Source organism: Nerophis ophidion, linkage group LG24, assembly GCF_033978795.1.
Source record: "Nerophis ophidion isolate RoL-2023_Sa linkage group LG24, RoL_Noph_v1.0, whole genome shotgun sequence".
Taxonomy (NCBI): domain Eukaryota; kingdom Metazoa; phylum Chordata; class Actinopteri; order Syngnathiformes; family Syngnathidae; genus Nerophis; species Nerophis ophidion.
In genome coordinates, this window is record NC_084634.1 from 5,660,357 (window position 1) to 5,684,928 (window position 24,572).

Here is a 24,572-nt window from a genome sequence, read left to right on the forward strand (position 1 = left end):
ACAAACTGAGAGGAACATCAACCTCTCCTTAAATATTGTGTGTCTGACACTGTCTTGACGTCTTGTCCAGGGTGTAAACCACCTTCCTCCGAAATGCAGCTGAGATAGGCTCCAGCAACCCCCTGTGACCCCAAAAGGGACAGGCGGTAGTAAATGGATGGATGGATGGCTAATCAAAGAAAAAAAAAAAAAATATATATATATATATATATATACATATATATATATATATATATATATATATATATATGTATTTGTATCTATAGATATAGATATAATATACATAATGCCAAAGGAAATTTAAAAATAACATGAAAACCTCCCCCATTCTAAAATACATTATAAAACCGATTAGCATCAAACACAAAAATAATATCATGCATGTAATAGTTTTATTTTTATTTTTTTTATTTCCTTATGCTACTGCCGTTTCAATACTTTGTTAAATATTTGAATACGTTTACAGAAACAAGTTGTATGTCTTTGTTTTGAAAATGTAAAATGGACAATTTTACTTTTATTTTTAGAATGTTGAAATAGTTGTATCGTGGGTGGGAGGGGAAAGAGCAGGGTTCATGTTTCTCTCGCGAGATCTGGAAGAGAGAGCTGCTTGCTTGTTTCTCTCGCGAGATCTGACAACACTGCGCGCGAACCAAACACGGCGAGGATAAAGCAAGATGGCGTCTGACGGTGAAGACGTTATTGCAGTCGTCACAGTTCAGTGTTCTTAATCTGTGCCTCCATGTACACATATATGTCCTTTATTACACTCTAGTAAATAGAGTAAACATCGTTAATAACTTAGCGCACTTTGATGCTTCTCCAGCTAGCTTAGCTTGCTAGTTAGCTTAGCTTGTTAGCTGCTAACAAAGAGAGGCGGAAGTGATCAAAACACATCGCTAAGCAGAGATCAAGTGTGAGTGTAAAGTGTTGTGATTGTGTGAAAATGTGCGAAAGAACCATAGCAGAGTACGAGGAGGAACTTTGTCCAACAAAAGAGGAGAAGGAGCGACAACATCAAAAACATCAAGTTGTGTTACACAGAACAGGTTTGTTTACTTCTTACTCTCACATCTTTACTCACTTTATATTTATTATTAACACTATTCTTGAATAGATTGTCTATAGGAAGATGAATTATCATGTGAGGATGATGCACTGATTGTTTTACATCAGTGGTCCCTAACCTTTTTGTATTCGTGGACCGGTCAACGCTTAATAATTTGTCCCGCGGCCCAGGGGGGGTCCTTTTTTATGTATTTATTTATTTTTATTGTTTTTCTTTGTCATGAAAAGGGACGTTTTTGTGGTTGGTGCACTAATTGTAAGTGTATATTGTGTTTTTTATGTTGATCTAATTAAAAAAAAAAAAAAAATTTAAATAAAAATTCATTAAAAATTCTTCTGCGGCCCGGTACCAATCGGCCCGGTGGTTGGGGACCACAGTTTTACATTGTTCATAAAAAAGAAACCGTTTCAGACACACACAATTTATGAAAGGTTGATGTTCCTCTCAGTTTGTCTCGCCACACCTAGTGTGTGTGAGTCAATCATTGGTACTTTAACTTTTTAATATGGCACTGATTGTCGAAAAAACAAAGCCTGATCTAAAGATGACATCTTGATCTCATACCATCTCAAACCAATTGGCCATTCATTATTAAGTGAAATGTCTTATAGTCGCTTAAATTTTTCTTCAACCAAGCAACGCTATGTTTTATCCAGTTACTCGATTAATCGATAACATTTCCAGTAGAACACTCGATTAATAAAATTTTTCAATAGCCATAGCCCTATCTATATTTCATGTATAAGTTAATATTTAGCATGTAGTAGTTAAAATGTGTTTTGTTTGTGTCCTGTAGACATCCATCAGCTGATTGGACACCAAGAAGAATGTCTCCCTCATCTGCAGGGGGACAGTTTCACTTCAGAGTATCCACAGCCCTCTTATTTTAAAGAGGAAGAGGAGGGAGAGTGTCCTGTAGGGCAGGAGGAGGCTGACCTCAGCAAGTTTCCACTGACTGTTGTCTCTGTGAAGACTGAAGAGCATGAAGACAAACCACCTGAGTCCTCACAGCTTCATCACAGTCCAAGTAAGCACAACATCCACATATCATCTAATACAATGTTTGTGACACATGTTCATCCGGGGGCCACATTTATCACTAAAGATGGAGATATATTTGCTTTTTAACACCACCATTTAAAAATGAATGCTCATCAATCATCAACAGTGTAATTGCTGGGGTGTAACCATGTGACCTAGAGGCCGTCCTCCTTACCTCACCTGGTCAAATGAAGGCAAACATTCAATATGGCTACTGTTTATTTACTTTTAGCAGCACATATGTCAGCATATTTCAAAGGTTTAGTGGTGAAGATAAGAGACTTTCTTTCTTTAGTACTGGTTCCTAATTATGTCGTCCATGAGGACCGTGAAGATTCTGGACTAACGACACAACTATTTGTATTTTTAATTCCAGCTGACTGACGTAACTATGACACGTTGTCACATTGAGTTCAGCTGCCGCTGCTACACATTAAAATCAGCTTTGAATAATGACAAATAAGGAGGGGTGTAACGGTACGTGTATTTGTATTGAACCGTTTCGTTACGGGGGTTTCGGTTCGGTTCAGATGTGTACCGAACGACACGGACATATTAAGTAGCGCATGTTGTGTAAACAATGCACACCGAGGCACCATGAATTGATTTACGTGGACCCTGACTTAAACACGTTGAAAAACTTATTGGAGTGTTACCATTTAGTGGTCAATTGTACGGAGTATGTACTGTACTGTGCAATCTACTAATAAAAGTTTCAATCAATCTAAAAACAACGCGGGGCATGCTAGCAACGACTGGGCTTTGATAGACTGACAACACCTCCTCTTTTCACGGGTTATGTCGTCTTTGCGGAGCCGTCCAGGTGGAGTTTCTTAAATGCCTCGAATGTCCGGCATTTTGAGTTATGGTTGCGTGTATTTTCAATGTACGTTCAAGGTTAAGAAGGGGTTAAAAATAAAAAAAGTGCTGCACGCAGCAACATTCGTGAGGAAGGGGCAGAGACAGAGAGAGCGAGAGAGTTATGATAAACGCGCATGCGTCGCCAGGCTCTGCTTTTTACTCATAGATTTATCAGATTTTACTTTTTATTATTTATAGCAAAAGTGTGCCCCGGAGTTCATTTGCGGCCCACAGCTAATGTTTTAAAGGCCCACGGCACATTCTATAAACACTATTAAAATAAAAACAAAAACATAAACAAAAGTGAAATAAAAAAGCTTTAAGGCTAAATGTAATTTAGAAAAAGTTGCAACGTTGACTAATAAAACAAAGCTGTTTTTTTTCCTTCAAACTGTCATTGCTCAGAACATAATAATGAATCAAAATCAATGTTATTATGAATTATTGACCTATCCAAGTTTCCGATTACTATTTTTGGTGCAGGATTTAGCAAATGTGTTAAATAAATAATCAAAAATTGTAGATTTTGTTGTTTTCTTACTGTACCGAAAATGAACTGAACCGAGGTACGTACCGAACCGAAATTTTTGTGTACCGTTACACCCCTACAAATAAGGAAGCAACAACACGCACAAGTTTGATGTGTGTGTTATTGACAAGAAGAGGACATAACTGCATTTCACCTTGCACTGCACACATGGTTGACTTCCTTAAAGGGGAACATTATCAGCAGACCTATGCAAGCGTCAATATATACCTTGATGTTGCAGAAAAAAGACCATGTATTTTTTTAACCGATTTCCGATCTCTAAATGGTTGAATTTTGGCAAATTAAACGCCTTTCTGTTTATCGGTCTTTTAGCGATGACGTCACCGAGGTAACACACCCGCCATTTTCATTTTCACATTACAAACAGCGGGTCTCAGCCCTGTTATTTTCCGTTTTTTCGACTATTTTTTGGAACCTTGGAGACATCATGCCTCGTCGGTGTGTTGTCGGAGGGTGTAACAACACTAACAGGGAGGGATTCAAGTTGCACCACTGGCAAGAAATCTGCCGCCAGACCCCCATTGAATTTGCCAGAGTGTCTCCACATTTTACCGGCGATGCTAACACAGACATGACACAGAGATGTATGGATAACCTGCAGATGCATTTGCAACGATTAAGTCAACGAAATCACAAAGGTGAGTTTTGTTGATGTTGTTGACTTATGTACTAATCAGACATATTTGGTCACGGCATGACTGCCAGCTAAGCTACGCTAATCGATGCTAACATACTATTTACGCTAGCTGTATGTACATTTGAAACTAGATACCCACATTTAATGCGAAACAAACACTTACCAATCGACAGATTTAAGTTGCTCCAGTGTCACAAGATGCGAAAGTCCTGATCGTTTGGTGCGCAGATTTTTACCAGCGATGCTAATAAGGCAGCCATGCTATGGGCCACTTCATTAGGTACACCCATGCTATGGCCGAATAGCGTCAATAGCTATTCGCTCAATAGCTTCAATTTCTTCTTCAATTTCGTTTTCGCTATCTGCCTCCATACTCCGACCATCTGTTTCAATACATGCGTAATCTGTTGAAACACTTAAGTTGCGAAATCCAAGTCTGAATCCGAGCTAATGTCGCTATATCTTGCTGTGGTAACCGCCATGTTGTTTACATTGGAAGCCCTGTATGACGTCACAGGGAAATGGACAGTCGCATCGCAAATAGCGAAAATCAAGAACTTTAAAGCTTTTTTTAGGGATATTCCGGGAGGTGTAACACTTTGAAAAAAACTTCGAAAAATACAACAAGCCACTGGGAACTGATTTTTATTGTTTTTAACCCTTTTGAAATTGTGATAATGTTCCCCTTTAAGACTTCAAATAAACAGCTGCTGATAAAAGACTTCCCTGCTCTGAGATGTTACAGAACATCATGTTGGAGGTGTTCAACCTCTTCTGCTAATAGGAATGCTATTTAAAATGCCTTTTTTTTTTTTACATTTTTATTTCCTCAAATTAGATGTAGTATCTAGTATTGATTAGGGTATCATATCGATAAATTCTTAACGATTTATTTCCATACTGAAGATACAAGCCATTTATCTTAACAAAATAATTTGAACGTTTATTTGGATTTCATTTAGGGGACAGCGTGGCGCGGTTGGGGGAGTGGCCGTGCCAGCAAGTTCAGGGTTCCAGGTTCAATCCCAGCTTCTGCCATCCTAGTCACTGCCATTGTGTCCTTGAGCAAGACACTTTACCCACCTGCTCCCAGTGCCACCCACATTGGTTTAAATGTAACTTAGATATTGGGTTTCACTATGTAAAGCGCTTTGAGTCACTAGAGAAAGGGGCTATATAAATATAATTCACTTCACTTCACATGGTATCTTGTTGTTCTATTTTCTAATTTCAAGGGGAACTGCACTTTTTGGAATCATTCACAGTCCCTATGTAAGTTAAAGTTAAGGTCCCAACGGTAGTCACACACTAGGTGTGGTGAAATGATCCTCTGCATTTGACCCATCCCCAAGTTCACCCCCTGGGAGGTGAGGGCAGCGGATACTTGCCAATCCTCCCGGATTTTCCGGGAGGCTCCCGAAATTCAGCGCCTCTGTCGAAAACCCCCTGGGACAAACAGCAATGTTGTGACCCTCTTAAACAGGACAATACTGCCATCAACTGTCCATACAATAGAATAGAATGTAAATATACTCTACATTTAAGTGCAGTCAAGGAACATATGCATTAGGGAGTCTGTTCTGAAACCCACAGTAAAGAGACGTAACTTCATCACGTCGCCTGGTTATTGACTCCAACCCAATATATTACACCATCGATGAGCAAAATGAAGAAATACGCTTGCAAGTTCCAGAACGATTGGAAACAAGAATTTCAGTTTATCCAGGAGAGTTCGAAGGGGTATGTTGCCTGTAAATTTTGTAGAACAGACTTCTCCATTGAACACGGCGGCCGAACGGATATACTCAGCCATGAACGGTCCGCGAAGCACAAAGCGTCCGCAGCGCAGCATCGTTCACAACCCAGTATTATGGCCCACCTCGCAAAATGGAAACCCGATGGTGTAACTTATGCTGAGACAAAGATGGCTATGCTGATAGCTGGAAGCTATCAACAAATCCGTGAAAGATATGTTCCCGGATTCGGAGATCGCTCGCCAATACGCAAATGGCAGAACAGAGGTTACTCAAATAGTGAAAGGTAAATGTTGTTTTTTGGGTTTTTTTTAGTAACCAGCAAGCACAGTACAGTTAGTAGAAGAACTGTGTATTTGATAGGTGCCGTTGTAAATTCAACTATTTCTTTTATTTATATATATAATAAAATAAATATATATAGCTAGAATTCACTGAAAGTCAAGTACTTCATACATATTTATATATATATATGAAATACTCGAGTTGGTAAATTATACTCCTCCCCTCTTAACCACGCCCCCCGCCCCAACCACCTTTGGTCCGGATGACACGATGTCGAATATTTCCAAAAACACTTTGAAATGTGGACACATCAGACCACAGAACACTTTTCCACTTTGCATCAGTCCATTTTAGATAATCTCGGACCCAGAGAAGCCGGTGGCGTTTCTGGATGTTGTTGATAAATGGCTTTCGCGTTGCATAGTAGAGCTTTAACTTGCACTTACAGATGTAGCGACAAACTGTATTTAGTGACAATGGTTTTCTGAAGTGTTCCTGAGCCCATGTGGTGATATCCTTTAGAGATTAATGTCGGTGTTTAATACAGTGCCATCTGAGGGATCTGAGATTACGGTCATTCAATGTTGGTTTCGGGCCATGCTGCTTACGTGGAGTGATTTCTCCAGATTCTCTGAACCTTTTGATGACATTATGGACCGTAGATGTTGACATCCCTAAATTTCTTGCAATTGCACTTTGAGAAACGTTGTTTTGATTGATTGAATGATTGAAACTTTTATTAGTAGATTGCACAGTACAGTACATATTCCGTACAATTGACCACTAAATGGTAACACCCCAATAAGTTTTTCAACTTGTTTAAGTCGGGGTCCACGTTAATCACTTCATGATAAATTGACTAATTCATGTAATTCATGTTCATTTTCATTCATTCATTTTTTATTTATCTCCTTCATTGATGTGCATTTTGAACGATGCATAATTATACCTCAATTATACCATTTAAATTCACACAACAATGCCTGAGAAGGAGCAGGATGAAGAAAATCTTATAATTTTTTGCCCCCTTTGACATGATACATTATCTTACTTCATGAATATCATTTAAACCGACACGTAATGAAACAATCAAAAAAAAAAACACAAGAAAAACACAACGAGTGCAAAACTTCATAAAGTATAAACCAAACAGAGAAAATAATAATAATAATAATAATAATATATACCTCACGGAATGATACAGAGCAAATACAAAACCAGACAAAAAAATAAGTAGAATAATAAATAAAAAGCAAAATGTAAACACTTATGGTTGTCCATTTGATCTTATTGTTCTATCTTTATATATTTTTTTCAATTGGAATATATTTTTAAAGTTTTTTATCTCGTTGTAAAGAGAATTCCACAATTTTACCCCCACCACTGATGTACACATTTGCTTTAAAGTTGTCCTTGAATATTGTTGTTTGAAATGACCTTTTCTTCTATGCTCTGTATTCTCGGAAGTGATGACAAACATTTTTTGTAAATGTGCTGGTAATGTTTTACTTCTAGCCTTAAACATGACACACAATGTCTGTAGCTTTACTAGCTCCTGTAGTTCCAATAGTCCAGAGTTAATAAATAATATGTTAGTGTGTTCTAAGTAATCTACTTTATGAATAATCCTTATAGCTCTTTTATGTGGTTGATAAAATGCCTTTATGTTCCTCTTATAAGTGTTCCCCCACACTTCCACACAGTAGCTGATATATGGCAATATAAGTGCACAATACATTGTAACACATATTTTACCTTGTTTAATACAAAAATACTCTTCGACATCTTTTTTCGTCCATGTGTAATATGAGATTTCCATGTCAGACCGTCATCCAGTATCACTCCTAAAAATCTAAGTTCAGAAACCCTTTCAATATCAATTCCATCTATTGACAGTTTGATGGTGTCCTTTCTTTTCTTCTTACCAAAAATCATAAACTTTGTTTTTTTTACATTTAATGATAATTTGTTGACATCAAACCATCTCTTAAAGGGGAACATTATCACAATTTCAAAGCTTTAAAGTGCTTGATTTTCGCTATTTGCGATGCAACTATCCATTTCCCTGTGACGTCATACAGTGCTGCCAATGTAAACAAACAATGGGAATACCACAGCAAGATATAGCGACATTAGCTCGGATTCAGACTCGGATTTCAGCGGTTTAAGCGATTCAACTGATTACGCATGTATTGAAACGGATGGTTGGAGTATGAAAGTATTGAAGAAGAAACTGAAGCTATTGAGCGAATAGCTATTGACGCTATTCATAGCCACAGCATGGCCAAATAGCTGCGTTAGCATCGCCGGTAAAATGTGCGGACCAAACGATCAGGACTTTCGCATCTCGTGACACTGGAGCAACTTAAATCCGTCGATTGGTAAGTGTTTTTTTCACATTAAATGTGGGTGGAAGGAAACGTAATATAGTTGCAAATGCATCTGCATGTTAGCCTCGATTAGCTGGCAGTCAACATCAACAAAACTCACCTTTGTGATTTCGTTGACTTTATCGTTGCAAATGCATCTGCAGGTTATCCATACATCTCTGTGCCATGTCTGTCATCGCCGGTAAATAGCATGTTAGCATCGATTAGCGTAGAAAGTTAGCATCGATTAACTGGCAGTCACGCCGCAACCAATTATGTCTGATTAGCACTTAAGTCAACATCAACAAAACTCACCTTTGTGATTTCGTTGACTTTATAGTTGCAAATGCATCTGCAGGTTATCCATACATCTCTGTGCCATGTCTGTCATCGCCGGTAAAATGTGGGGACACTCTGGCACATTCAATCGTATCGTGATATTTATATAGCGCTTTTCTCAAGTGACTCAAAGCGCTTTTTACATAGTGACACCCAATATCTAAGTTACATTTAAACCAGTGTGGGTGGCACTGGGAGCAGGTGGGTGTCTTGCCCAAGGACACAACGGCAGTAACTAGGATGGCACAAGAGGGAATCGAACCTGTAACCCTCAAGTTGCTGGCACGGCCACTCTACCAACCGAGCTATGCCGCCCCAATGGGGGTCTGGCGGCAGATTTCTTGCCACTTTGGCATCTTCGGGCCAGTGGTGCAACTTGAATCCCTCCCTGTTAGTGTTGTTACACCCTCCGACAACACACCGACGAGGCATGATGTCTCCAAGGTTCCAAAAAATAGTCGAAAAAACGGAAAATAACAGAGCTGAGACCCGGTGTTTGTAATGTGAAAATGAATATGGCGGGTGTGTTACCTCGGTGACGTCACGTTCTGACGTCATCGCTAAAAGAGCGATAAAAAGAAAGGCGTTTAATTTGCCAAAATTCACCCATTTAGGGTTCGGAAATCGGTTAAAAAAATACGTGGTCTTTTTTCTGCACCATCAAGGTATATATTGACGCTTACATAGGTCTGGTGATAATGTTCCCCTTTCAGTTTAATCATTTCCTGTTCAATAAGGATTGATAACGCTTTTAAATCATGTCCCGAACTATAAAACTTGGTGTCTTCCGCAAATAAAACAAATTTCAATAACTTTGATTCCTCACATATATCTTTAATATACAAGATAAACAATTTAGGTCCCAAAACCGAACCTTGTGGAATTCCACATTCAATCCTCATTTGTTCAGATGTATTACCCAAAAAATCCACAAACTCTTGTCTTTTATCTAAATAACTTCTTAGCCATTCTAAAACTATTCCTCTCACACCAAGTGAATGCAACTTGGACAATAATATAGAATGATCTATAGCATGGGTGTCAAACTCTGGCCCGCGGGCCAAATCTGGCCCGCCGTGTAATTTAATTTGGCCCTTGAGGCAATATCAATTTAGCATTAGAGCTGGCCCGGTGCTGCTGTAACACCGCATTCACCGCTAATACTCATACTTGCCAACCCTCCTAATTTTCCTGGTAGACTCCCGAAGTTCAGTGCCCCTTCCGAAAATCTCCCGGGGCAACCATTCTCCCGAATTTCTACCGGTTTCCACCTGGACAACTATATTGGGGGCGTGCATTTAAGGCACTGCCTTTAGCGTTCTCTAGAACCTGTTGTCACGTCTGCTTTTCCTCCATACTAACAGCGTGTCACATAATATTTGTGGCTTTTACACATGCACAAGTGAATGCAAGGCATACTTGGTCAACAGCCATACAGGTCACACTGAGGGTGGCCGTATAAACAACTTTAGCACTGTTACAAATATGCGCCACACTGTGAACCCACACCAAACAAGAATGACAAACACATTTCGGGTGAACATCCGCACCGTAACACAACAGAATAAATACCCAGAACCCCTTGCAGCACTATCTCTTCAGGGAAACTTCCAGCAAACTGACCAATAATTAACGTTTTATTCATGCATTTTCTCTTGCTACTTCAAGGCTTGAATGTTTGGTTCATTCAATATTGTTATTTTATTTTCAAATGTATTACTAGCCTGTGGAAAAAATTTAATTTTAACCTCAGAAGATTGCAAATAGAAAAAAAGGCATACATTTTTTATTTAAATTTTATTTGATATTTTTTTAATTATTATCATTATTATTTGAAACTGGATTTTGCATGTCACTAAAGTTATATAAGCCTTGCTTGTTCAATATTTATTGCAAAACTTGTTTGGGTCCCTATTAAAAGGTTAATTTGTTCAACCTTGGCCCGCGGCTTTGTTCCGTTTATAATTTTGGCCCACTCTGTATTTGAGTTTGACACCCCTGATCTATAGTGTCAAATGCTTTTTTAAGATCGATAAACACCCCGATAGTGTATTACCAATTATCAGTTACTGTTGTTATATCCTCCATTATATTCATTACAGCTGAAGCAGTGGATCTATTAGTTCGGAATCCATACTGCCTCTCACTCAGCAGCACGTTCTTCTCAATAAAACTGTCAAATTTTTCTACAAATATCTTTTCAATTATTTTAGAAAATAGTGACAGCAGTGACACTGGTCTGTAATTAGTAAATATATGTTTATCTCCCGTTTTATAGAGTGGACTTACCTTTGCTACCTTCATTCTATTTGGAAAAGTCCCTGTTTGAAAAGAGGGATTAAAAACATAACATAGAGGTTTGATGATACAGTCAATAGTCTTTTTTTACAATTATCATGTCAATACCATCACTGTCTGTTGATGCCTTATTTTTCTGTTTGGTTACTACCGATAGTATTTCTCCTAAAAGCATGGACTGTAGCAATTTTCTTCTCCCTCTCCATCCATTCTGTATATCTTTATATTCTTCAATACTCTCTGCCAATTTGGGTCCAGCATTCACAAAAAAAGAATTGAATCCATTTGCCACTTCTTTCATATTTGTTATCATCTTATTATCCTCATTGATAAAATAGCTTGGTGGGTTTGTAGGCCCCGATGTTTTTCCTATTACCTTGTTCAGAATATTCCAAGTTCCTTTAATATTGTTTTTATTTTTGTCTAATAAGTTATTGTAATATTCTTTTTTAGCTTGTCTCATTATTGTTATCAATTTGTTTTTTGTAAACCTTATATTTGAGCAGGGATGGACTTTTCTAAAACGTGTTTGTCTTCTTGTGTCCTGCAGATGTCTGTGAAGAACTTCTTCTCCCTGAGCAACAGAAGTGGAATTTCAGGACGGAGCCACAGCCCTCCCACGATAAAAAAGAAGAGGAACACCCACTGATCCCCCATTTTAAAGAGGAAGAGGATGACCCACAGACCACTGACATCAAAAAGGTAGAGGAGGACCCACTGACACCCCGTTTTAAAGAGGAAGTAGTGGATCAACTGAGTCCTCACATTAAGGAGGAAGAGGAGGACCCACTGAGCCCTCACATTAAAGAGGAAGACCCACTGAGCCCTCACATTAAAGAGGAAGAGGAGGAACACAGCATCAGTCAGGAGGGTGAGCATCTTGATTGGTTGGAGGAGTTCCCAGTCATTGTTGTCCCTGTGAAGAGTGAAGATGATGAGGTCAAAGGTGAGAGTGAGGAGAGGGGAGGGGCGGAGCCTCCAAGCAGCAGCTCAACTCAACACATGACAACAGAAGCTGATGGAGACCACTGTGGAGGATCACAAGCAGACAAGCTCTTAGCTCCACTATCAGATAGTGAGGACACAACGTCACACTCTCCTGACACTGATGATGAAGACTCTAAAGATGATAAGACATGTCACACTGACAACACACACCTCACATGTTCTCACTGCGACAAAACTTTTAAATATCCTAGTAAATTGAAAATACACATGAGAACACACACTGCAGGAAAAACTTTTTCATGTTCAATATGCGGTAAAGATTTTACTGATAGGCACGATTTGAAAATACACATGAGAACACACACTGGAGAAAAACCTTTTTCCTGCTCAGAATGTGGTAAAAGTTTTGTAACGAATAAAACCTTAAAAGCACATATGGGAACACACACTGAAGAAAAACCGTTTTTATGTTCAATCTGTGGTAAAGGTTTTACTCGAAGGTACTATTTCAAAACACACATGAGAACACACACTGGAGAAAAACCTTTTTCGTGTTCAATTTGCGGTAAAGATTTTACTCATAGGCACGATTTGAAAATACACATTAGAATACACACTGGAGAAAAACCTTTTTCCTGCTCGGAATGCGGTAAAGGTTTTATTCAAAGGTACAATTTGAACGTACACATGAGAATACACACCGGAGAAAAGCCTTTTTCCTGCTCAGAATGTGATAAAAGTTTTATAACAAATCAAACCTTAAAAGCCCACATGGAAACACACAAAGAAGAAAAACCTTATTTATGTTTAGTCTGTGGTAAAGATTTCACTCGAAGGTACTATTTCAAAACACACATGAGTACACACACCGGGGAAAAAACTTTTTCTTGTTCAATCTGCGGTAAAGATTTTACTCGAAGTGAGAATTTCAAAACACACATGAGAATACACACTGGAGAAAAACCTTTTTTATGTTCAATTTGTGGTAAAGATTTTAATCGAAGGGACTATTTCAAAACACACATGAGAATACACACTGGAGAAAAACCTTACACGTGTTCAGTATGTTGTAAAAGTTTTATACAAACGACATATTTGAAAAGACACATGAGAACACACACATGAGAGAAAGTGTTGAGTTGCAGTGTGTGTGGTGAAAGATTCTCTTCTAAGTCCCAGTGTAAGAAACACAAGTGTGCTGGTGAGAACAGCAGCAGCAAATGAAGATGCAGGATTTGAAATAAACTGTCAAAACTTGACTTTGACCTTCTAGCAACATCAGCACATAGTTTCTAACATTTATAGATTAGATATAGATTATTGTTTTGTTCAGTCAGGTACATGTTTTATTATTAAACTTACTTTTATTTAAAAATTAACACAACACTTTGACAGTAAAGGTGAGAATAAACAGGACAAAACATGTTGCAAATACTTTTTTGTGTATAGAGATATTCAGAAATCATTTTTTATTAGTAATGATGCAATAAATGAACTCCTTTATATGATGTACATATTTGTTTTACATGTGTTCATACCTTTGCTTTTGAGTACACATAAATCCCTCTTAGTTCATATTTACTGGTTCACATCTGAAACATCTTCTGGACCACTTCTGGAAGCATATTATTATTTACTTTATACATCATTTGAACAGTTGTCTTTTATACAAGATCATTTACTTTTAAAATGTGTGACTTTCTGAATCATTTGTTGGGTCTCTATATTCCATTCTTTTAATTATCTTTATTACGCTCTTTTGTAATATGAATATTGTTTTATATGTATGTCCCCTTTATGCAATATGTAGATGAGAGAAAATGGCAACATTATATGTGGAAGGTTGTGAAGGATAGTTTTGTTTTTAATAATCAACATTTTTTATTAAAACACTACATGACAATTCTTGTCCAAATATGTTTTTTTTTCCTCTTTTATAAAATCCCTCAAACATCAACATCAGAAAACATGGGAAAGTTTGGAATGTTAGGGAAAAGTCAATAATGTACATCATCCCACAGAGCCTCCTCTCTGAGCTGCCACCTTACCGTGGTAGAGGAGTTTGCGTGTCCCCATGATCCTAGGAGCTATGTTGTCCGGGGGCTTTATGCCCCCCGGTAGGGTCTCCCAAGGCAAACAGGTTCTAGGTAAGGGATCAGGCAAAGAGCAGCTCGAAGACCTCTATGAAGAAGACAAAACATGGACGCGGGTCACCGGGGCCCCCCTCTGGAGCCAGGCCCGGAGTTGGGGCACGATGGCGAGCGCCTGGTGGCCGGGCCTGTTCCCATGGGGCCCGGCCGGGCACAGCCCGAAGAGGCAACGTGGGTCCCCCCTCCAATGGGCTCACCACCCATAGCAGGGGCCATAGAGGTCGGGTGCGATGTGAGCTGGGCGGCAGCCGAAGGCAGAGCACTTGGCGGTCCGATCCTCGGCTACAGAAGCTAGCTCTTGGGACATGGAACGTCACCTCACTGGGGGGAAAGAGCCTGAGCTAGTGCGCGAGGGGGAGAAGTTCCGGCTGGATATAGTCGGACTCACTTCGACGCACAGCGAGGGCTCTGGAACCAGTTCTCCCGAGAGGGATTGGACCCTCTTCCACTCTGGCGTTGCCGACAGTGAGAGGCGATGGGCTGGGGTGGCAATTCTGGTTTCTCCCCGGCTCAAAGCCTGCACGTTGGAGTTCAACCCGGTGGACGAAAGGGTAGCTTCCCTCCGCCTTCGGGTGGGGGGACGGGTCCTGACTGTTGTTTGTGCTTACGCACCAAACAGCAGTTCAGAGTACCCACCCTTTTTGGGTACACTCGAGGGAGTACTGGAAAGTGATTCCCTTGTCCTACTGGGGGACTTCAACGCTCACGTTGGCAACGACAGTGAAACCTGGAGAGGCGTGATTGGGAAGAATGGCCGCCCGGATCTGAACCCGAGTGGTGTTTTGTTATTTGACTTTTGTGCTTGTCACAGATTGTCCATAACAAACACCATGTTCAAACATAAGGGTGTCCATATGTGCACTTGGCACCAGGACACCCTAGGCCGCAGTTCCATGATCGACTTTGTAGTTGTGTCATTGGATTTGCGGCCTCATGTTTTGGACACTCGGGTGAAGAAAGGGGCGGAGCTTTCTACCGATCACCACCTGGTGGGGAGTTGGCTGCGATGGTGGGGGAGGATGCCGGACAGACCTGGCAGGCCCAAACGCATTGTGAGGGTCTGCTGGGAACGTCTGGCAGAGTCTCCTGTCAGACAAAGTTTCAATTCCCACCTCCGGAAGAACTTCGAACATGTCACGAGGGAGGTGCTGGACATTGAGTCCGAGTGGACCATGTTCCGCACCTCTATTGTCGAGGCGGCAGATCGGAGCTGTGGCCGCAAGGTAGTTGGTGCCTGTCGGGGCGGCAATCCTAAAACCCCTTGGTGGACATCGGGGGCGGTACCTCTGGATTGGCAGACCGGGGTGGTGGTTCCTCTCTTTAAGAAGGGGGACCGGAGGGTGTGTTCCCACTAGCGTGGGATCACACTCCTCAGCCTTCCCGGTAAGGTTTATTCAGGTGTACTGGAGAGGAGGATACGCCGGATAGTCGAACCTCGGATTCAGGAGGAACAGTGTGGTTTTCGTCCTGGTCGTGGAACGACCATCTTAGGTGAGCTCGGGCTCGCCTAAGATGGACTGATCCAAAGTGGAAAGGTGTTCTGTGGTCTGACGAGTCCACATTTCAAATTATATTTGGAAACAGAGGACATGGTGTCCTCCGGAACAAAGATGAAAATAACCATTCAAATTGTTATATGCGCAAAGTTGAAAAGCCAGCATCTGTGATGGTATGGGGGTGTATTAGTGCCCAAGGCATGGGTAACTTGCACACCTGTGAAGGCACCATTAATGCTGAAAGGTCCATACAGGTTTTGGAGCAACATATGTTGTCATCCAAGCAACGTTATCATGGACGCCCCTGCTTATTTCAGCAAGACAAGTCTTACAACAGCGTGGCTTCGTAAAAAAAGAGTGCGGGTACTTTCCTGGCCCGCTTGCAGTCCAGACCTGTCTCCCATGGAAAATGTGTGGGCCATTATCAAGCGTAAAATACGACAGCGGAGACCCCGGACTGTTGAAGGACTGAAGCTCTACATAAAACAAGAATGAGAAAGAATTCCACTTTCAAAGCTTCAACAATTAGTTTCCTCAGTTCCCAAACATTTTTTGAGTGTTGTTAAAAGAAAAGGTGATGTAACACAGTGGTGAACATGCCCTTTCCCAACTACTTTGGCACGTGTTGCAGCCATGAAATTCGAAAAAAAAAAAAATAAAGTTTATGAGTTTGAACATCAAATATCTTGTCTTTGTAGTGCATGCAACTGAATATGGGTTGAAAGGGGTTTGCAAATCATTGTATTCCGTTTATATTTACATCTAACGCAATTTCCCAACTTATATGGAAACGGGGTTTGTGGATGATGAAGTAAGCTGGACACTACACATAAATCATATAAAGAAAACAATAAAAAAATGGAGTGCAATACTAAATAGAATAAAAAACATACATACAAATATTAAAGGCCTACTGAAAGCCACTACTACCCACCACACAGTCTGATAGTTTATATATCAATGATGAAATATTAACATTGCAACACATGCCAATACGGCCTTTTTAGTTTACTAAATTACAATTTTAAATTTAGCGCGGAAGTATCCTGCTAAAATGTCGCGGTATGATGACGTGTGCGCGTGACGTCACACATTGTAGAGGACATTTTATTCCAGCACCGTTCACAGCTACAAGCCGTCTATTTTTATCGCATAATTCCACAGTAATATGGACATCTGTGTTGCTGAATCTTTTGCAATTTGTTCAATTAATAATGGAGACGTCAAAGAAGAAAGATGTAGGTGGGAAGCGGTGTATTGTGGCCGCCTTTAGCGACACAAACACAGCCGGTGTTTCCTTGTTTACATTCCTGAAAGATGACGGTGACGCTTTACTATGGAACAGAGCAGTCAAGCGAACATGGTTCCCTACTACATGTCAACAGGCAGATTTCGGTGAGAAAATGGTGGTATTAAGTCGGCTCTTACCGTAGACATGAGCGGAGAGCTTGCGTCGTTCCTCTTGCGGCTGCTGACTCTCTTGCCTCCTCCCACCAACTGCCCCCGACCGTCGGATGCTTACAACGTGGAGGAGGGGGAAGAAAATCAATCAATCAATGTTTACTTATATAGCCCTAAATCACTAGTGTCTCAAAAAACTCTCAGCCTCGTAGAAGAAACGTGGCTTCCCTCTGAGACACTGGTGGTCACCACACCTGTGGCCACACCCCTCCGACTTTCAGGTTCTACAAGTACGACCATATAATCTCAATAAAACACTAGTAACACAACAAGCAGATAAGGGATTTTCCAGAATTATCCTAGTAAATGAGTCCAATAACATCTGAAACGCTCCCACTGCCCTCGCCTTTTCTTTTTTCTAGTCCTTCACTCTCACTTTCCTCATCCACAAATCTTTCATCCTCGCTCAAATTAATGGGGAAATCGTCGCTTTCTCGGTCCGAATCACTCTTGCTGCTGGTGGCCATGATTGTAAACAATGTGAGGATGTGAGGAGCTCCACAACCTGTGATGTCACACGCACATCGTCTGCTACTTCCGGTACAGGCAGGGCTTTTTTATTGGCGACCAAAAGTTGCGAACTTTATCGTGGATGTTCTCTACTAAATCCTTTCAGCAAAATTATGGCAATATCGCGAAATGATCAAGTATTACACATAGAATGGACCTGCTATCCCCGTTTAAATAAGAAAATCTCATTTTAGTAGGCCTTTAACTACAATTATTGTAACCAACTTTAGTTGAAGCATACATTGTTTATTGCATAAAGGTCTGGGGACATACATATAAAACAATATTCATATCACACAAGAGAGTAATAAAGATAATTAGTAGAATGGATCATAGAGACCCAACAAATGATTCATAAAGTCATACATTTTAAAAGTAAATGATCTTGTATAAAAGACAACTGTTCAAATGATGTATAAAGTAAATAATAATATGCTTCCAGAAGTGGTCCAGAAGATGTTTCAGATGTGAACCAGTAAATATGAACTAAGAGGGATTTATGTGTACTCAAAAGCAAAGGTATGAACACATGTAAAACAAATATGTACATCATATAAAGGAGTTCATCTATGGAATCATCTACTATTAGAAAAACTTCATTATTCAAAAAACATATAAAACACTATTATGAATAAGTATAAAAGTGAATTATCGATAACTACACATACAATGTTTATTGAATGTAACATATTTTATGTACTGTTTATTCTCACCTTTTCAGTCAAATTGTTGTGTTCATTTTAAAGTACACAAATGTGTATATTAACTCATGTACTTGACTGAAATAAACACACCAATCTGAAGTGTCTAATCTATAAATGTTAGAATCATATTAACAAGATTGTGTTATACACACAACAATAATGTCACACATGTTATATGTGCTGATGTTGTTAGAAAGTCAAAGTTCAAGTTTTGACAGTATATTTCAAATCCTGCATCTTCATTTGCTGCTGCTGTTCTCACCAGCACACTTGTGTTTCTTACACTGGGACTTAGAAGAGAATCTTTCACCACACACACTGCAACTCAACATTTTCTCTCTTGTGTGTGTTCTCATGTGTACTGTAAAAGATTGTCGGTGACAAAAGCTTTTGTTGCATCTTGAACAGGAGTATGGTTTTTCATCAGAGTGCGTCCTCATGTGAGATTTGAAAGGGGGCCTATGAGTAAAATCTTTACCGCAGATTGAACATGAAAAAGGTTTTTCACCAGTGTGTGATCTCATGTGTATTTTTAAACTATGATTTGTTACAAAGCTTTTTCCACATTCTGAGCAGGAAAAAGGTTTTTCTCCAGTGTGTATTCTCGTGTGTATTTTTAACCTTTGATTTGTTACAAAGCTTTTTCCACATTCTGAGCAGGAAAAATGGTTTTCTCCAGTGTGTATTTTCATGTGCGCTTTGAAATATTGCCTTCCAGTATAATCTTTACGGCAGATTAAGCATGAAAAAGGTTTTTCTCCAGTGTGTGTTCTCATGTGTACTTTCAAATTTGGCCTTTGAGTAAAATCTTTACCACAGATTGAACATGAAAAAGGTTTTTCTCCAGTGTGTGTTCTCACGTGTACTTCCCAATAACTACGATATTTAAAAGTTTTGTCACAGTGAGAACATGTGAAGTGTGTGTTGTCAGTGTGACATGTCTTATCATCTTTAGAGTCTTCATCATCAGTGTCAGGAGAGTGTGACGTTGTGTCCTCACTATCTGATAGTGGAGCTAAGAGCTTGTCTGCTTGTGATCCTCCACAGTGGTCTCCATCAGCTTCTGTTGTCATGTGTTGAGTTGAGCTGCTGCTTGGAGGCTCCCCCCCTCCCCTCTCCTCACTCTCACCTTTGACCTCATCATCTTCACTCTTCACAATCACATGGAACTCCTCCAACCATTCTTGACTGATGCTGTGTTCCTCCTCTTCCTCTTTAAAATGGGATTTCAGTGGGTTATTTTCTTCCCTTTGCATTTGCAATGTATGTGGCGCCTCTTCTTCCTCCTTAATGTGGAAGGGCTGTGGCTCCTCCTTGTCCATTCTGAAGCTCCACTTCTTTGGGTCAGAGAGAAGATGTTCTTCACAGACGTCTGCAGGACACAAGAAGACAAACATGCTCGAGAAGAGTCCATATTTGTTCAGTCACATGTTAGGAGCGATATTGATAAGATTTTTCCAACTCAGATTACATTTTCAATTCTGCTTTTTGATACGGTTATTTGTGGACTCGCTTTTGCTTTCAAATTCGGTAAAAATGAGAAGAAACAGGTCGATTAGCACCAACAGTGAGGTCTTAATGGGGAACATTATCACAATTTCAGAAGGGTTAAAACCAATAAAAATCAGTTCCCAGTGGCTTATTTTATTTTTTGAAGTTTTTTTCAAAATTTTACCCGTCCCGGAATATCCCAAAAAATGGCTTTAAAGTGCCTGATTTTCGCTATCTGCGAAGCCAACGTGCATTTCCCTGTGACGTCATACAGTGCTGCCAATACAAACAACATGGCGGTTACCACAGCAAGATATAGCGACATTAGCTCGGATTCAGACTCGGATTTCAGCGGCTTAAGCGATTCAACAGATTACGCATGTATTGAAACAGATGGTCGGAGTATGGAGGCAGATAGCGAAAACGAAATTGAAGAAGAAACTGAAGCTATTGAGCGACGAGCTATTGACGCTATTCGGCCATGTTTGCTTTAGCATCGCCGGTAAAAATGTGCAGACCAAATGATCGGGACTTCCGCATCTTGTGACACTGGAGCAACTTAAATCTGTCGATTGGTAAGTGTTTGTTTGGCATTAAATGTGGGTGGAGAGAAACGCTGGATGCAAATACAGCTACAAATGTACATACAGCTGGCCTAAATAGCATGTTAGCATCGATTAGCTGGCAGTCATGCCGCGACCAAATATGTCTGATTAGCACATAAGTCAATAACATCAACAAAACTCACCTCTGTGATTTCGTTGACTTTATCGTTGGATATGCATCTGCTTTGAGTGTCGCAGGGTATCCATTCATCTCCGTGCCATGTCTGTCGTAGCATCGCCGGTAAAATGTGCGGACCAAACGAGGGACTTTCGCATCTCTTGACACTGGAGCAACTTAAATCCGTCGATTGGTAAGTGTTTGTTTGGCATTAAATGTGGATGGAGGGAAAGGCTGGATGCAAATATAGCTACAAATGAGGCATAACGATGCAATATGTACATACAGCTAGCCTAAATAGCATGTTAGCATCGATTAGCATGCTGTGCTAATCGATGCACATTCTACGTAGTTTAACTTGAATCCATCCCTGATCGTGTTGTTACACCCTCCGACAACACACCGAGGAGGCATGATGTCTCCAAGGTACGGGAAAACAGTCGAAAACACGGAAAATAACAGAGCTGATTTGACTTGGTGCTTCTAATGTGTTTGAGAAAATGGCGGACTGACTGCCTAGGTGACGTCCCGTTTTGACGTCATCGCTCCGAGAGCAAATAAGAGAAAGGCTTTTAATTCGCCAAAATTCACCCATTTAGAGTTCGGAAATCGGTTGAAAAAATACATGGTCTTTTTTCTGCACCATCAAGGTATATATTGACGCTTGCATAGGTCTGGTGATAATGTTCCCCTTTAAGAGGCCCAGACCTTACGGTTACCCTATGGGGTGCCAGAGGCCCCCAAGGACAATATTCTGCTTTGAGAATATCTATAAAATAAAAATATTTTTGGCTATAAATTAAAAAGACACTACAAGTTATTTTGTGGTATTTCACAGAGCTTTCCTCCAGAAGGTCTTAGCTTCGTCCATGTCAGATGAAACTAAAATGGAGCTGTTTGGCCACAATACCCAGTAATATGTTTGGAAGAGAAAAGGTGAGGCCTTTAATCCCAGGAACACCATCCACACCATCAAGCATGGTGGTGGTAGTATTATCCTCTGGGCCTGTTTTGCTGCCAATGGAACTGGTGCTTTTAATGGGACAATGAAAAAGGAGGATTACCTCCAAATTCTTCAGGACAACCTAAAATCATCAGCCCGGAGGTTGGGTCTTGGGCACAGTTGGGTGTTCCAACAGGACAATGACCACAAACACACATCAAAAGTGGTGAAGGAATGGCTAAATCAAGATTTTAGAATGGCCTTCCCAAAGTCCTGACTTAATTGTGTGGACAATGCTGAAGAAAAAAGTCCACGTCAAAAGAAAAACCACAAATTTAGCTGAACTGCACCAATTGTGTCAAGAGGAGTGGTCAAAAATCCAACCAGAAGCTTGTGGATGGCTACCAAAAGTGCCTTATTGCAGTGAAACTTGCCAAGGGACATGTAAGCAAATATGAACATTGCTGTATGTATACTTTTGACCCAGCACATTTGTTCACATGTTCAGTAGAGCCATAATAAATTCACAAAAGAAGCAAACATCAAGAATGTTTGTAGTGACCAACAAGTATGTGCTCCAATCACTCTATCACAAAAAAACAAGAGTTGTAAAAAGGATTGGAAACTCAAGACAGCCATGACATTATGTCCTTTACAAGTGTATGTAAACTTTTGATCGCTACTATACATACATACATACATATACACCCACACAAACATAGACACTAGGGATGTCACATTATGAACATTTCTTATTCCGGTTCTCATTATTATCGTGATATTTTCAAACTAAAAGTACTTTTTTTAACAAGTTTTATTTAAAGGGGAACATTATCACAATTTCAAAAGGGTTAAAAACAATAAAAATCAGTTCCCAGTGGCTTGTTGTATTTTTTTAAGTTTTTTTCAAAATTTTACCGGTCTCGGAATATCCCTAAATAAAGCTTTAAAGTGCCTTATTTTCGCTCTCTGCGAAGACACTGGCCATTTCCCTGTGACGTCACACAGTGCTGCCAATGTAAACAAACAATGGGAATACCACAGCAAGATATAGTGACATTAGCTCGGATTCAAACTCGGATTTCAGCGATTTAAGCGATTCAACAGATTACGCATGTATTGAAACAGATGGTTGGAGTATGAAAGTATTGAAGAAGAAACTGAAGCTATTGAGCGAATAGCTATTGACGCTATTCATAGCCATAGCATGGCCGAATAGCTGCGTTAGCATCGTCGGTAAAATGTGCGGACCAAACGATCAGGACTCTCGCATCTTTTGACACTGGAGCAACTTAAATCCGTCAATTGGTAAGTGTTTGTTTCGCATTAAATGTGGGTGGAAGGAAACGTAATATAGTTGCAAATGCATCTGCAGGTTATCCATACATCTCTGTGCCATGTCTGCTTTAGCACCGCCGGTAAATAGCATGTTAGCATCGATTTGCGTAGCATGTTAGCATCGATTAGCTGGCAGTCAACATCAACAAAACTCACCTTTGTGATTTCGTTGACTATCGTTGCAAATGCATCTGCAGGTTATCCATACATCTCTGTGCCATGTCTGTCTTAGCATCGCCGGTCAAATGTGGAGACACTCTGGCACATTCAATGGGGGTCTGGCGGCAGATTTCTTGCCAGTGGTGCAACTTGAATCCCTCCCTGTTAGTGTTGTTACACCCTCCGACAACACACCGACGAGGCATGATGTCTCCAAGGTTCCAAAAAATAGTCAAAAAAACGAAAAATAACAGAGCTGAGACCCGGTTTTTGTACTGTGTTGAAAATGAAAATGGTGGGTGTGTTACCTCGGTGACGTCACATTCTGACGTCATCGCCTCCAGCGCGATAGACAGAGAGGCGTTTAATTCGCCAAAATTCACCCATTTAGAGTTCGGAAATCGGTTAAAAAAATAAATGATATTTTTTCTGCACCATCAAGGTATATATTGACGCTTACAAAGGTCTGCTGATAATGTTCCCCTTTAAAAATAACACATTCAAAACAATGTACTTTGTAGAAGAAACATTACTGTAGATAACATCACATGTAACTCCAGTGGAAATTAAATGTGCATATGAAAGCACAAAGTAATACGGCAGAAACTAAAAAAACATCAATAAATACAAATAAATGTGCAAGATGGCACATGATGGCCATAAGAAGTGAAGTGAAGTAAATTATATGTATATAGCGCTTTTCTCTAGTGACTCAAAGCGCTTTACATAGTGAAACCCAATATTTAAGTTACATTTAAACCAGTGTGGGTGGCACTGGGAGCAGGTGGGTAAAGTGCCTTGCCCAAGGACACAAAGGCAGTGACTAGGATGGCGGAAGCGGGGATCGAACTTGTAACCCTCAAGTTGCTGGCACGGCCGCTATACCAACCGAGCTATGCCGCTCTAAGTGCACTTTTGGTCCTAGTGTACAACAACAGTGTTGATACATGAGAGGTCTAGTCTTACACATATCAGAGAACACCTCTCAAGTATTTCAAAGTTTGCCAATGAAATATGACAACACTGCAGAGAGCTCTTTTGCCATTTAAAGGGGAACATTATCAGCAGACCTATGTAAGCGTCAATATATACCTTGATGGTGCAGAAAAAAGACCATGTATTGTTTAAACCAATTTCCGAACTCTAAATCGGCGAATTTTGGCGAATTAAACACCTTTCTGTTTATCGGTCTTGTAACGATGACGTCAGATTGTGACGTCACCGAGGTAACACACCCACCATTTTCATTTTCACATTACAAACACCGGGTCTCAGCTCTGTTATTTTCCGTTTTTTCGACTATTTTTTGGAACCTTGGAGACATCATGCCTCGTCGGTGTGTTGTCGGAGGGTGTAACAACACTAACAGGGAGGGATTCAAGTTGCACCACTGGCAAGAAATCTGCCGCCAGACCCCCATTGAATGTACCAGAGTGTCTTCACATT

General features: G+C 40.2%; 3 protein-coding genes across 6 annotated transcripts in view; 2 read left to right on the plus strand and 1 right to left on the minus strand.

Annotated features, from left to right (window-relative positions):
* The window catches only part of LOC133542457 (gastrula zinc finger protein XlCGF57.1-like), a 170,172-nt gene that overhangs the window by 128,465 nt on the left and 17,135 nt on the right, over window positions 1-24,572 (minus strand). For 2 of the 4 annotated variants that reach the window (XM_061886607.1, XM_061886608.1), the window contains exon 3: window positions 17,994-19,844. The exons of the other annotated variants lie outside the window; for them this stretch is intronic. In XM_061886607.1, the coding sequence (XP_061742591.1) occupies window positions 18,712-19,844 (1,133 nt within the window). In that variant the 3' untranslated portion in view covers window positions 17,994-18,711. Of the gene's footprint in view, window positions 1-17,993; window positions 19,845-24,572 lie in introns of those variants that run through there. 4 annotated transcript variants of the gene reach the window in all.
* LOC133542458 (gastrula zinc finger protein XlCGF57.1-like) lies at window positions 656-14,054 on the plus strand. The gene is made up of 3 exons (XM_061886610.1): window positions 656-1,049; window positions 1,866-2,096; window positions 11,754-14,054. Exons 1-3 carry the CDS (start codon window positions 947-949, stop codon window positions 13,274-13,276), a joined length of 1,857 nt encoding a protein of 618 aa, XP_061742594.1. The 5' UTR covers window positions 656-946; the 3' UTR covers window positions 13,277-14,054.
* The window catches only part of LOC133542496 (gastrula zinc finger protein XlCGF57.1-like), a 32,018-nt gene continuing 9,413 nt past the window's right edge, over window positions 1,968-24,572 (plus strand). The window contains exon 1 of the mRNA XM_061886693.1: window positions 1,968-2,096. The gene's annotated coding sequence lies outside the window, so the exon portion shown is untranslated. The remainder of the gene's footprint in view (window positions 2,097-24,572) is intronic.